Source organism: Microcaecilia unicolor, chromosome 2 (genome assembly GCF_901765095.1).
Source record: "Microcaecilia unicolor chromosome 2, aMicUni1.1, whole genome shotgun sequence".
In the NCBI taxonomy this organism is placed as follows: Eukaryota; Metazoa; Chordata; class Amphibia; order Gymnophiona; family Siphonopidae; genus Microcaecilia; species Microcaecilia unicolor.
The window spans coordinates 616,635,532-616,647,820 of record NC_044032.1 but is presented as its reverse complement, the minus strand read 5'-3'; the positions used below and the strand labels follow the sequence as shown (position 1 = coordinate 616,647,820).

The 12,289-nt window shown below is 39.7% G+C and overlaps 1 protein-coding gene across 1 annotated transcript in view; it reads right to left on the bottom strand.

The window, feature by feature from the left end:
* The window catches only part of LRBA (LPS responsive beige-like anchor protein), a 1,257,537-nt gene that overhangs the window by 331,807 nt on the left and 913,441 nt on the right, over positions 1 to 12,289 (bottom strand). The window contains 1 exon segment of the mRNA XM_030191657.1: positions 1,182 to 1,284. Within this exon segment, the coding sequence (XP_030047517.1) occupies positions 1,182 to 1,284 (103 nt within the window).

The window sequence follows — 12,289 nt, the reverse complement described above, 5'->3', positions numbered from 1 at the left end:
TATAAAACAAATAAAACAAAAACAAATTTAAAAACAAACAAAAACTACATAGCAAGTGACCCTTGTAGTGACAAACTGCAGAGCTGGAAGAACTGAGAAAAATCATATGAAGACCTAGACCTACTAACTCCTGGAGGATGAGTCACTGAGCGGGATATCCATTGCTCTGCTAGTACTAGAGAAGCAAAGTCAAATGCACACTTCTTTGTAGCATAACACACAAGGGAAATTAGTCCTACAGCAAATCCTCAGGAGAGTTCTCAGCAAAATCTTCCAATGTGAATTGATCTGCTGTGCTTGCATCACAGATCTTCTGCCTCTCTTGTTGTTCTCTGCTACATTGGAGAGACATAAGCTCACATACCATGCAGAAAACCAAGTTGATGCACTTTTGTGAGGAAGCATGTTTTAGGAAGACAACTGCATCAATGACCTTATGACCTGGATACTAAAATTTAAAACAATCCAGAAATATAGGCTTTTTGTAGTTTGGATCTGATTTAAAAAAAAGGCTAACAAAATTCTGGTCTTTTAAACTCAATATGAGTCATGAAATTCTACTGCCCATCACCTTCTGATCATCCATTAACTCTCCTTATCCCCCACATCTTTTCCCTTCAGACTATCACTGGATTGCTTTTCATGATTCAATTATACTTTCTGTGAATATCATCTTTTGTTTTGTTCTAATCTGAGGAAGTGTTAGCTCCCAAAGCTAGTCATTAAATGCTCTATCTTTATTGCTTTTATTTGTAAGCTTTATTTCTCTGCATTCATTCCTAAAAAATGCAGTCAAAACATAAGAAATGGGTGAAGTTGTCAATTGGTATGGATGGGCAGATAGATAAGCATGGTCTCTTTCTGCCATGTTCTATGTTTTTAGATTTATCCATGTCTCTGCTCTTGCAAAATATTATATGGCAAGTTACATTTACTGGACTCTCATTATTCATAAAAAGAAACAAGATGAGCCAAACAATCCTGTTGACAGTTTATTATCAACCACAGAATAAGCAGCTACAGTATCTGTTGTGAATTTTGTTCTAATTATAGGATTATGATCATGAAGCAGTATTCAATTACAGAAAAGATGAGTAACAATTGATCAGCAATACTATTCTTTTAGAAATGCTATCAACTTTCTTCTAATTTTCCAGGATACAGTTTGAAACCTGAAATACCTTGTTTGTGGCAATCCAAAATTAGTGCCAATGCCAACTCGTGGTAGACAGTGTACTACTTTCTTTACCATGGACTGGTCTGGAAAGTTGAACATGACGGCAACTGTAGAAAAACAGAACAGTTAAAATCAGATATAAGTGACAAGAAGTTTTGCCTTGCTTTAACACATACTATAACATTGAATTTATATATGCTATTGATGTGACACTGAACATTTTCCCTTCTTGTGAATCAAATGTTATTAGTAGACCATGACTTGTTTCCATAACTACATCCTCAGAACTGAATCCTATTCCACAAGATATTGTCAAGAGTTCAGACATATAGGACTAGATTTTATATCACTCCTAAAAATGTGGTGCCGAAAAGAAATTTGCTTAGGCGTACTTTATAGAATAAGCCTACATTTCTGCACTGTTTATAGAACACGCCGAGCGGCGGTCCACGTGACTAAATTTAGTCGCAATCAATTATGCCAAGCAAAACCTGGTGTAAATCCAGACATCTAAATTAGGCACAGAGCAGGTGTATTCTATAACAACATGCATAGATTTTAGAACTGCCCACGATCTGCCCATTCTATGCCCAAAACCATGCCCACTTTTCAACTTAGAATTTACATGTACCACATTACAGAACACAATTAGCAAGTAGTGTACGTAAATTCTAATTAATGCCAATTAGTGATAATTGGTTAACATCCAATTACCAGCTCTGATTAGCTTGTTAACTAATTAAGTTATGTATATTGTTATGGAATATGCTTCGATTTCTGCATGGAAATCTTGGTGCGATATATAGAATCCTGGGGATAATGACTTTAGGATATTATTAGAGAGCTATTATCATCCAGCAAAATGATCTGAACTACATAGATGTGAACAGTGGCTGCTGGTATATGACTGGATGGGTCACTTGACTCTTATCTGCTGTCATGATTCTATGTTTCTATAAACCATCCTGGCATATGAAACAAACAACAATAAATTGTTAACCAGTAGCGTGTAAACCAAATGCAAAATTAAATCCAAGGCAGTCCTAGTATTAGAAAAGGAATAATACAGTCACATGTTGGTTGCTGGGTGTTGCGGAGTAGACTATATAGGCACATTAAATTTGTTGGAACAATATCTAGTTCTATCTAGTCCAGGCTTAAACAACCAAAAGTTACAACGAACAGAAAAATGATTTTGTTTAACTATATACACACTATTGTATTCTGAACTTCTGTTCACTTATGCACATTAATAACTTTCAAAGAAAACAGCAATTAATCTAAAAGGCAACTGTTATTAGGATAACAGCAGCCCTTCCCTGCCTGAGCTCACAGCACAAACTGCCGGACCGCAGGCCCACCTGCACTGCTGAGAGTGCCGTGCAGCCAGTAAGAGGAGGTAAAGAGGCGCCGTGAAAAGGGTGCAGAGAGTGCTGGGGCGACAGGAGCAACCATCGGAATGACGCAAGAGACATGGGCGCCCAGTGTTCGCTGACCTGAACCATTTACACCGTTCGCCGCAGTGGGAGAAGCCCGGGCTCTGGACTAGCTGCATCTGAATGAGCTCCAGGCCCCGGAGCTCAGGAAACGACATCGGGTGGCGAGCAGCGAAACGGTGATCATAAACATACTGACCGGTGATAACCGGGAGGAATCATCGGGTGACACTGCCGCACCTCCGGAGCAGGGAGAGGCAAGCGAACCTCCCCCCTTGGAGGACCACACAGGGCTACCCGATGACGGAAGACGAGAGCCGAACCACCTCTCGACCACCAAGCGATGAACCAGCTGGTAGACGCTACCCCAGTCCTATCAGACCACGCCAGAGACAATGTGCAGGTGAGCAGGAGAAACGCTCCAATCGAAAGAGGAAGCATTCAACATTTACCACCACAAATAAGAGTCCCAGCCATAGCACATCTCACTCTAATGCCCCACATCATGTAGACATTACTAACTCACCACATGGCAACTTGAATCATCGCTTAACCCAACACAAAGCACAAGGTGTTGTATAGAAAAAAAAACTGGCTCACCTAAAAAGACACTGCACTAAACACTGCATACTGTATGCTTTCTACCTCTAACCTTGGAAGGAATTACAATACGCTGTCCATAGACATACACACGAACTGGTCAACGTAAATTAGGTACCGTGCACTACACCCCACTATCTCAAACCTCGGAAGGAATTTTACAATACAGTGTACAAAGCCTCACTGCCCTGCACCCAGGACAACAAGCCCGCCCAACTAACAGTCTCCGCCTTAATTCAGTGCACTGCCTACGTCAACGACACCTAATTCTTTTCCTACGAGATGACCCCAAATGGACAATGGCATCAGTTGACATCTTCCCATAGTGCCTAAGACCAACTCCACAATTAACGCCAAAATGAACACCGCCAAACTGCTCCTAATAATCTACTCCCTATCCCTAGTCCACCATACACTAACCACCCCTCTCACAGATACCAACAATACACCCACAATACACAAACACTGCAAAGTACCCTGACATAACACACTTCACCAAAAAACAACAACCAAATCAACGGAAAACCCACCACACGCGGACAAAGTCAACACAAAGGAAAGAAAGGACACAACAAACCTAGATCCTAAGAGAATAGACAACTAATAAAAATTAACACTACTTCGAACCTAACTGACCCCTACCAAACTATTCAGGTAGAATACATAAACGCCAGATCAGTAGTCAACAAAACAACAACAACAGACTGGATTACGACAGACAACCTCGACCTTTTATTCATCAGCGAACCCTGGATACACGATCCTAAGGACCCCATAATTTTAGATTTATGCCCCCCAGGATACAAAATCACTCACTGGACAAGGAAAGAAAAAAGAGGGAGGAGGCATAGCTTTAATCCACAGATCCCACTTCACTGTAACAACAGCAGCCGAATCCATAACCCCCCAACTTGAGATCGCCTCAGTCAGAATCACCCACACAAACTTACTCGATCACCTAAACGTTGTCCTGTTTTACAGACCACCAGGTAACTGGCATGAATGCCAACCACACTTCATGGATTTCATATCGAACACGTGTATCCAACTCCAACCTACTTATAATAGGGGACATAAACCTACACCTAGAAAACCCTAACTCAACAAATGCACGTGAATACTAGGACTTCCTCAGACTATGGGATCTCAATTGGCCGAATATGCAAACAACCCATGCCAAATGACACACACTTGATCTCATCACATACAAACTATTCTCAGACTTAAACCTCGTACTAACAGATACAAAATGGACAGACATACCATGGTCAGACCACTACAAACTAAACCTATCCATACAATGGCGAAAAAAAGCCCCACACCAAAGTCAAGAATGCACAACCTACACCATGAGAGGCCAAACTGACCCTGTAGTATTTTGGCAATAAATCTACAAGAGCGAATGGACAGCACAAACAGACTTGAAACAATATCTCCTAGAATGGGACAAAAGATGTAGAAGTGTACTAGACAACATAGCACCACTACAAACCAGAACCTCATGAAGGCACAATTCAATACCATGGTTTAACGAAGAATTGAAAAAATTAAAAATACAAGTTAGGAGGCTTGAGCGGGCATGGAAGAAAAAGAAAGACGAATTTACACTCAACCCTGAACTGGATAAAACCTATTCTCTGCACGTGACTACCAAAGTCTACTCAACCACGAAAGAACTTTAACGCAATACCACTTTATCTCTTATTCCGAATATGAACTCTTTATACTTGACTGCTTAATCTATCATGTCAATCATGATCTTAATGTAATAACACCTGTATCTCTCACTCCGGACTTGGCGATCGCCATGACAGAACAATGTAAGCCACATTGAGCCTGTAGGTGGGAAAATGTGGGATACAAATGCAACAAACAAATAAATAAATGTTAAAAAAAAGTCTTATGTATTTGTTTTCTCATGGAAACATCCTCTTCCTCAGATGGTAAGTCAGGCAGCATTGCTACCCCTCAGTGATCTAAGGCACCTACCGCAAGCTGCTCAATATCCAAAGAAGGGCTCCGACAGTATAAAATTTATTATTATTATTAATGTTACTGGATGTATGCAGTGCCATACATAGTAACATAGTAAATGACGGCAGATAAAGACGTGTGCGGTCCATCCAGTCTGCCCAACAAGATAAACTCATTTACATGTTATGTGATACTTTATATGTATACCCGAGTTTGATTTGTCCTTGCCTTTCTCAGGGCACAGACTGTAGAAGTCTGCACAGTACTGTTCTTGTACTAAGTTCTGAAGCTAACATCGAAGCCCCTTAAAATTTACATTCCATCCTATCCATATCTATTCAATCACGATCAGGGCGTAGACCGTAGAAGTCTGCCCAGCTCCCATTTTATTTCCAATTATTGGCGTCGCCACCCAATCTCCGCTAAGATTCCACAGAACCATTCCTTCTAAACAGGATTCCTTTGTGTTTATCCCACGCATGTTTGAATTCCATTACCGTTTTCATCTCCACCACCTCCCGCGGGAGGGCATTCCACATATCCATCACCCTCTCCGTGAAAAAATATTTCCTGACATTAGTCCTGAGTCTGCCCCCCTTCAACCTCAATTCACGTCCTCAAGTTCTACCACCTTCCAGTCTCCGGAAAAGGTTCGTTTGCGGATTAATACCTTTCAAATATTTGAACATCTGTATCATATCACTCCTGTTTCTCCTTTCCTCCAAAGTATACATGTTCAGGTCAGCAAGTCTCTCCTCGTACAGTTTGCAACGCAAATCCCATACCATTGTCGTAGCTTTTCTTTACACCGCTTCCAGTCTCTTTACATCTTTAGCAAGATATGGCCTACAAAACTGAACACAATACTCCAAGTGGGGCCTCACCAACGACTTGTAGAGGGGCATCAACACCTCCTTTCTTCTGCTGGTTATGCCCCTCTCTACGCAGCCTAGCATCATTATGGCCACTGCCGTCACCTTGTCGCATTGTTTCTTCACCTTCAGATCCTCCGACACCAACACCCCAAGGTCTCTCTCCTGAGTCGAGCTTACTAATCTCTCCCCTCCTATCCGGTATCTCTCTTTTGGGTTTCCGCACCCCAAGTGCATCACTCTACACTTCTTAGCATTAAATTTTAACTAATCACTAATACAAACAGTACTCCACTACTGAATTACTCTATTAGTATTTTTATTTTTACATTTTGATTAATTTACCCAAACAAACAGGCCACCATGCAACTCTCTTTCAAATGTCATACATGTCACCATTCACTCAGACAAAACAGTATTGTGTGTTTTGCACAAATAAAACTCCTTCAAAATACATACAAACTTAGATAGTAATTAGGCTAGAGTCCATTACTTGCACTGATACTTAATTCCAAATCCGTTGTTCTTACTCTTATCTTGGTATAAGTTGGTTGCCCCACCAACCATACATAGTCCGAATTGTTGGAACGGTTGTTACCAGACTTCTCACGATATTTGCAAATCACAAGTTAATGGATTGCAAATTATGTTCAATGTTCAGTTTTATATATCACCAGCAAATGTCATGTTTTGACTGTCCCTGTGGATCTGCTGCACGGCATAAGAAAGGCTTGCTTGGCTAGCCTCCAAGAGAGATTCTCATAGTCTAATCACAATTCCACCTGAATTTCTATGGTTCCTCTTCAGGACCCACCTCAAGATTTAGTTAGTGAGTTGGAAGAGGCCTGACTGCTATAGTAAGATGCTGGCAGATGAACTGTCAGGAGAAAACACTGAAATTTAAAGGAGTAGTGCCCTCAGACATATAACACACCCATGTGGCAATCAACATAAGCGACAGCTAAAAGGGTGAAATTTGCACTTCATTCATCAGGCAACTTACTCCAAGTGAAAAGAGTTATCATGTGCTATCAAATGCGCTTCCACTTATGTGAAATCAATACTTTTTTGAAATATAATACAAGCACCAAATATAGTGCATCAGCATAAATATGAACAAGCCAGCATAAGAATATAAACATTCAAAAGTCCACCATATGTTTAAGCATGCTGAAATGATAAAGTATTAATTTTTTCAGCCCACCATCAACAATAAATCAGAGAGACTATGGGCTCGGTTGATGTAGTGCAAAAACATGATTGAAGTGACCCAAGAAATGTGTAGAGCAGTGGTTCCCAAATCTGGTCCTGGAGGCAGCCCAGCCAATATGGTTTTTAGGATACCCACAATGGATATTCATGAGAAAGATTTGAATGCAGTGGAGGTACTGCATGCAAATGTCTCTCATGAATATTCATTGTGAGTATCCTGAAAACCTGACTGGCTGGGGTGCCTCCAGGACCAGGTTTGGAAACCACCGGTGTAGGCAATGCTCTCAGAATCCAAATGTTTATTGTCCAACAACAAAAACAACACACAGCCGTGTTTCAACTAAGAGGCCTTCCTCATGAGTCTATATATAAAATAAAGACATTTAAAAACAATAAAAATGTAAAAGATAAGCAATAAAAACCAGAAATGGAACAGTATAAATTACTAGCATGTTCAAAGCATCTACGGTATCATAAAGACAAAAGAAGATATGTAAAATGACACAATAAAACACTGGTATTCACATATATAGCAGAAATAGCAATAGCGATCTAGCTGCTAATACATCATTTTTAAAACTCAGATATGTAAGGAGGTTACATTAAATGCAATTAATCAACAAATGTTTTCAAGATGTTAATCCATACCACTGTAATCTTAAAAGCTCACTGTAATCTTAATGCTCTTATGTATAAAATCTGTAATACAGATATATTATATATGTATTAGCAGCTGGATCGCTCTGGTTCCATTTCTGTTTTTTTTTTATCTTTCACATTTTTATTGTTTTTATAAGTCTTTTTTTAAATATATAGACTCCTGAGGAAGGCCAGTAGGTCGAAACATGGCTGTATAGTGTATTTGTTATTGGACAATAAACGTTTGGACTCAGAGCTTTGCCTACACATTCTTGGGTCGCTGTTTTCTGTGTGTTTTCAAGTCTGCGAGGGCTTGTGTTCTTCAGTTAGTATGTCCAAACATGATTGAGACCACATCAAGCTCTCCTGTTCAATAAATGTCTGACACCGAGGGTTTCACAAGACATCTTTCAACAGGGACTTGTGTGAGGGCCATCTCCTACGTAAGAAAAATTGCCAGTCTTGATTGAAGCTTCCAAGTTTTTTTGTGTCTTCTGATGTCAATCTGTAGGAGATGATGTGCTTGCTGGGAACTAATAAAGCATGAATAGAGAGGAATCTTCAATCAAGGCTGGCGATTTTGCTTGTGTAGGAGACGGCCGTCACCCAAGTCTCTGATGAAAGACTTATGGGCTTACTTCCTTCACCTGCTCTTCAAATGAGAGACATTTATCAAACATTACTCCTAAAATTTTAAGGGAAGACTCCAGTGGAAAAGCAATTCATAAGTTTTTCTCACTTCTCATATTGAATTTGTTACCAAACACTATAAACTTTGTTTTATCCTTATTCATTTTAAGTCTAAAGGTAGTTGCCCATTCTTCTATTATATTAATCAACTAAGATGCAATAGGGACTACAGTTGACAGGTGGATTTAAAAGGAATAAAAGCAGTTATATCATCTGCATACATTAAAATTCTAAAACCCAACCCACCTAGCTTTTTACTCAAAGGCGTCATGATTAAATTAAAAATAACGGGGACAAAGGAGAACACTGGTATGGCAGCGTTCCATAGGTCATCTTCCTTCCACCAGGTCTCAGAAATGCCTACTCTATCTTTTCATTTAGTGCTATATATTCTACCTCTCCCAACAATTTTTATTAGGTTTGGTGCAACAGCATGGAATAAGTTTCATGGTATAAGGCATTCTGAGCTAACCTGTTGTTCATAATTATAATTTATTGTTTTTTTGTCTTTCACATGTATACATGTGTAGATTATATATATATATATATATATATATATATATATATATATATATATATATGCTTTTTTATAGATACTGGATAATACCCCTGATGCAAGCAGTAGCTGAAACGCAGCTGTGTTGGGTTTTATGATATTTAATAAACTTTTGTTTCAGCTATACTGCTAGTATTGGTTTTTGTTTACCAGGTGTTCCTCCTCTTGGCATCTTGTCCTTCTTATACCTACAGTGCCATTATCAGCCTCTTTCAAACTGCTTGTCTAAATATTTACCTGCTTGGTTTTGGGCTCTGGGAGAATGTAAGTGGGTATCAGGTATAAAGAATATGTTAAACGTAAAACTGTAAAAGATTTACTTCATATCACCTGAATCTGTTGCTAAAAAGAGTGGATTTCTACCCAGGCATCAGATGTTTCTACCCAGCCAGTCAGATGTTCAGTATATCCACAATGAATATGCATTAAATAGATCTGCATGCAATGAAGGCAAAGCATGTAAATTTATCTTATACGTATTTGTTGTGGAAATCCCAAACACACCTGCCCAGAAATTAAATGAATCAACAATTAACCTGCTTTAAGATGTACTAATATTCTTTTCCCTAAGAAAACTTTCCAAATATAATGAATCCAAAAATATTCCTTATATTTTCCACAGTGACCAGATATTTGCAGGGAAATATTAAAAAGAATAAACATTCTCTCTCTGAAACACAAGGTCTGATTGCCAGGAATGTCTTCCTACATAATTGAGTTTCTGGTCACATCAGGAAACATATTTATCGTTTGACCACGAAACATTTCAACCTTCTTAGAAAAAAAATTTCATAATTGCCCTCTTCTGATCCTCTTTCTGAAAAGTTACAACCAGAGCAGATCAACACTCTATAATATCCTGGTATGTTTCAAAAAAGGGTGGAATATCCAAAGTGGATGGAGGGTAACAATAGGCTCCAAGCTCCCTCTTCAGGAATCATTTGTCTAGCCCCTCTAGGAACATAATATAGATTTTCTGTCTCTAAGTTGTCTGCCCGGGGATACTACAACACCTCTTTTAAATACTACTTTAAAATATTTAAAATAAGAGCCAGATGTGTAATTAGAAAGTTTAATAGTCCAGTTACAAGCACGAGATGCGTTTTCCACAATCTCCAAATGATGATGAACAGTAGGGCTGTACCGAATATTCGTATTCAATTCAGCCCCAAATAGTGCCCCCGAGAGGCCCATTTATAAAGATGTGGTAGGATCTATGCAAATGCAGTGTGCGCCAATTTTGGATTTGGCATGCACCCATAATCCCAGGCCAAATTATTTAAAAAAATTTCCTACCGCGTGTGGCATTTCCTGCATTAATCAGCAGTTGGCGCACGCTGACCAGTCACCATATGGGTAGCACATGAGCCATTTCACTAGATCAATGGGTGGCGTTAAAGGCTCAGGCACTACACACCTAAATAGGTGCGCGCTGGTTTCATTTTTACCAAAGGCCCTTTTCCCGGCCCATTGAAAAAAAGCCCTTTTCCCAGATGTGGTAAAAACTGGCCCGGTGCACACCAAAAACACGTGTCCACACTACCATAGGCCACTTTTTGCCGCAGCTTAGTAAAAGGACCCCTGAATGTATTATTCAGCTCAATAGTGATTTAAATTAAAATACAAATAATCCGGGGCTCTACTGTGCTAAATCCTTCTGAAATAAACACTTGATCTCTGATTTCACATTGCTTCTTTTGTGGAGGAGTAGCCAATGGTTAGGGTGGTAGACTTTGGTCCTGGGGAACTGAGGAACTGAGTTTGATTCCCACTTCAGGCACAGGCAGCTCCTTGTGACTCTGGGCAAGTCACTTAACCCTCCATTGCCCCATGTAAGCCGCATTGAGCCTGCCATGAGTGGGAAAGCGCAGGGTACAAATGTAACAAAAATAAAAATAAATAAAATTTATGTTAAAGCTCAAAGCCCATTATTCATAATCATTATTCTTATTTGGCCAAAAAGTAAAATTGCTATTCAACTCAGCTCTAATGGATAGAGAAGCTTTAATTTGTGTAGAAGAAACAGTCTGTAGTGTCTGCATTTATGAATCCAATTTACTTACTACCATATTAATGTCCATCTTTTTTTGTCGTAATCTTGATTAATTGATTCAACAATGATTTTACATAGAGGCCCTTTTACTAAGCTGCATTAAGTGCTAACACACACTTAATACAGGAAAAATGGCCAAACACAGGACGCACTAAAGCTTTTTGCATTAATTTCACCATTTGTGCATTTTAAGGGATAAATTCTATAAGTAGCGCCTAAAAATCAGTACTGATGTGATTAGAACGATTATATAACGAGTATGCTTCCTTTATAGATTTTGCGCTTAGCACAGGGATTGAGAGGGGGAGGCCATTGCCTATACATAAAATACTATTTTGCACCCCCGAGATTGGGAAAACTTGCTGGCAGGACAATGCGATGGTGGTCACCCATTTTCCATGGACAGGGGGTCCCAATTATTGAAGTACAATGGGGGTGCTTAACGGAAGCCGCCAGATACCCCTCTCCCACTTAACTTCGACGGTCGGAGGGAGGAGCGGTGGCAAGCGCATGGTGGAACTGGGTGAGCTTAATACGGCAGTCCGGGCGAACAGATACGATGGAAGGGTGACCAGCTTTAACGATGGTGCCTATTCAAACCCTTATCACCGAGAAATAAGGGGTATGCTGATCCCCAAGTGGCAATGGCCCCCTCAGCACAGACTCTTAGGGGGTCTTTTACATAGGTGTGCTGTCGTTTTTAGTGTGCTTTAAAAATAGGTGCACTCTAAACGCTAAAGACTCCCATAGGAATACATTGGTGTCTTTAGCATTTAGTGCATGCCTATTTTTAACGCGTGCTAAAAACACCAGCGTGCCTATGTAAAAGACCCCCTTAGGTATTGTCTGACAGTTAGGTTGCCTCCCGTAGATAAGTCAGATACAGACTGTTAGTAAGTCAAAGGTGTTCATGTGTAAACGTTATGCTTAGATATGTTGATGTTGCAGTAATTATATGGTAAATGTTATGGTTAGATATGTTAATATTAGAAATTACTTCTTAACTGTGCTGCGGCCATTGCTAATAAATTCCACTTTTCAGAAGAATGAAGTATCCAGCTCATATTCTTTGGGGGGGGG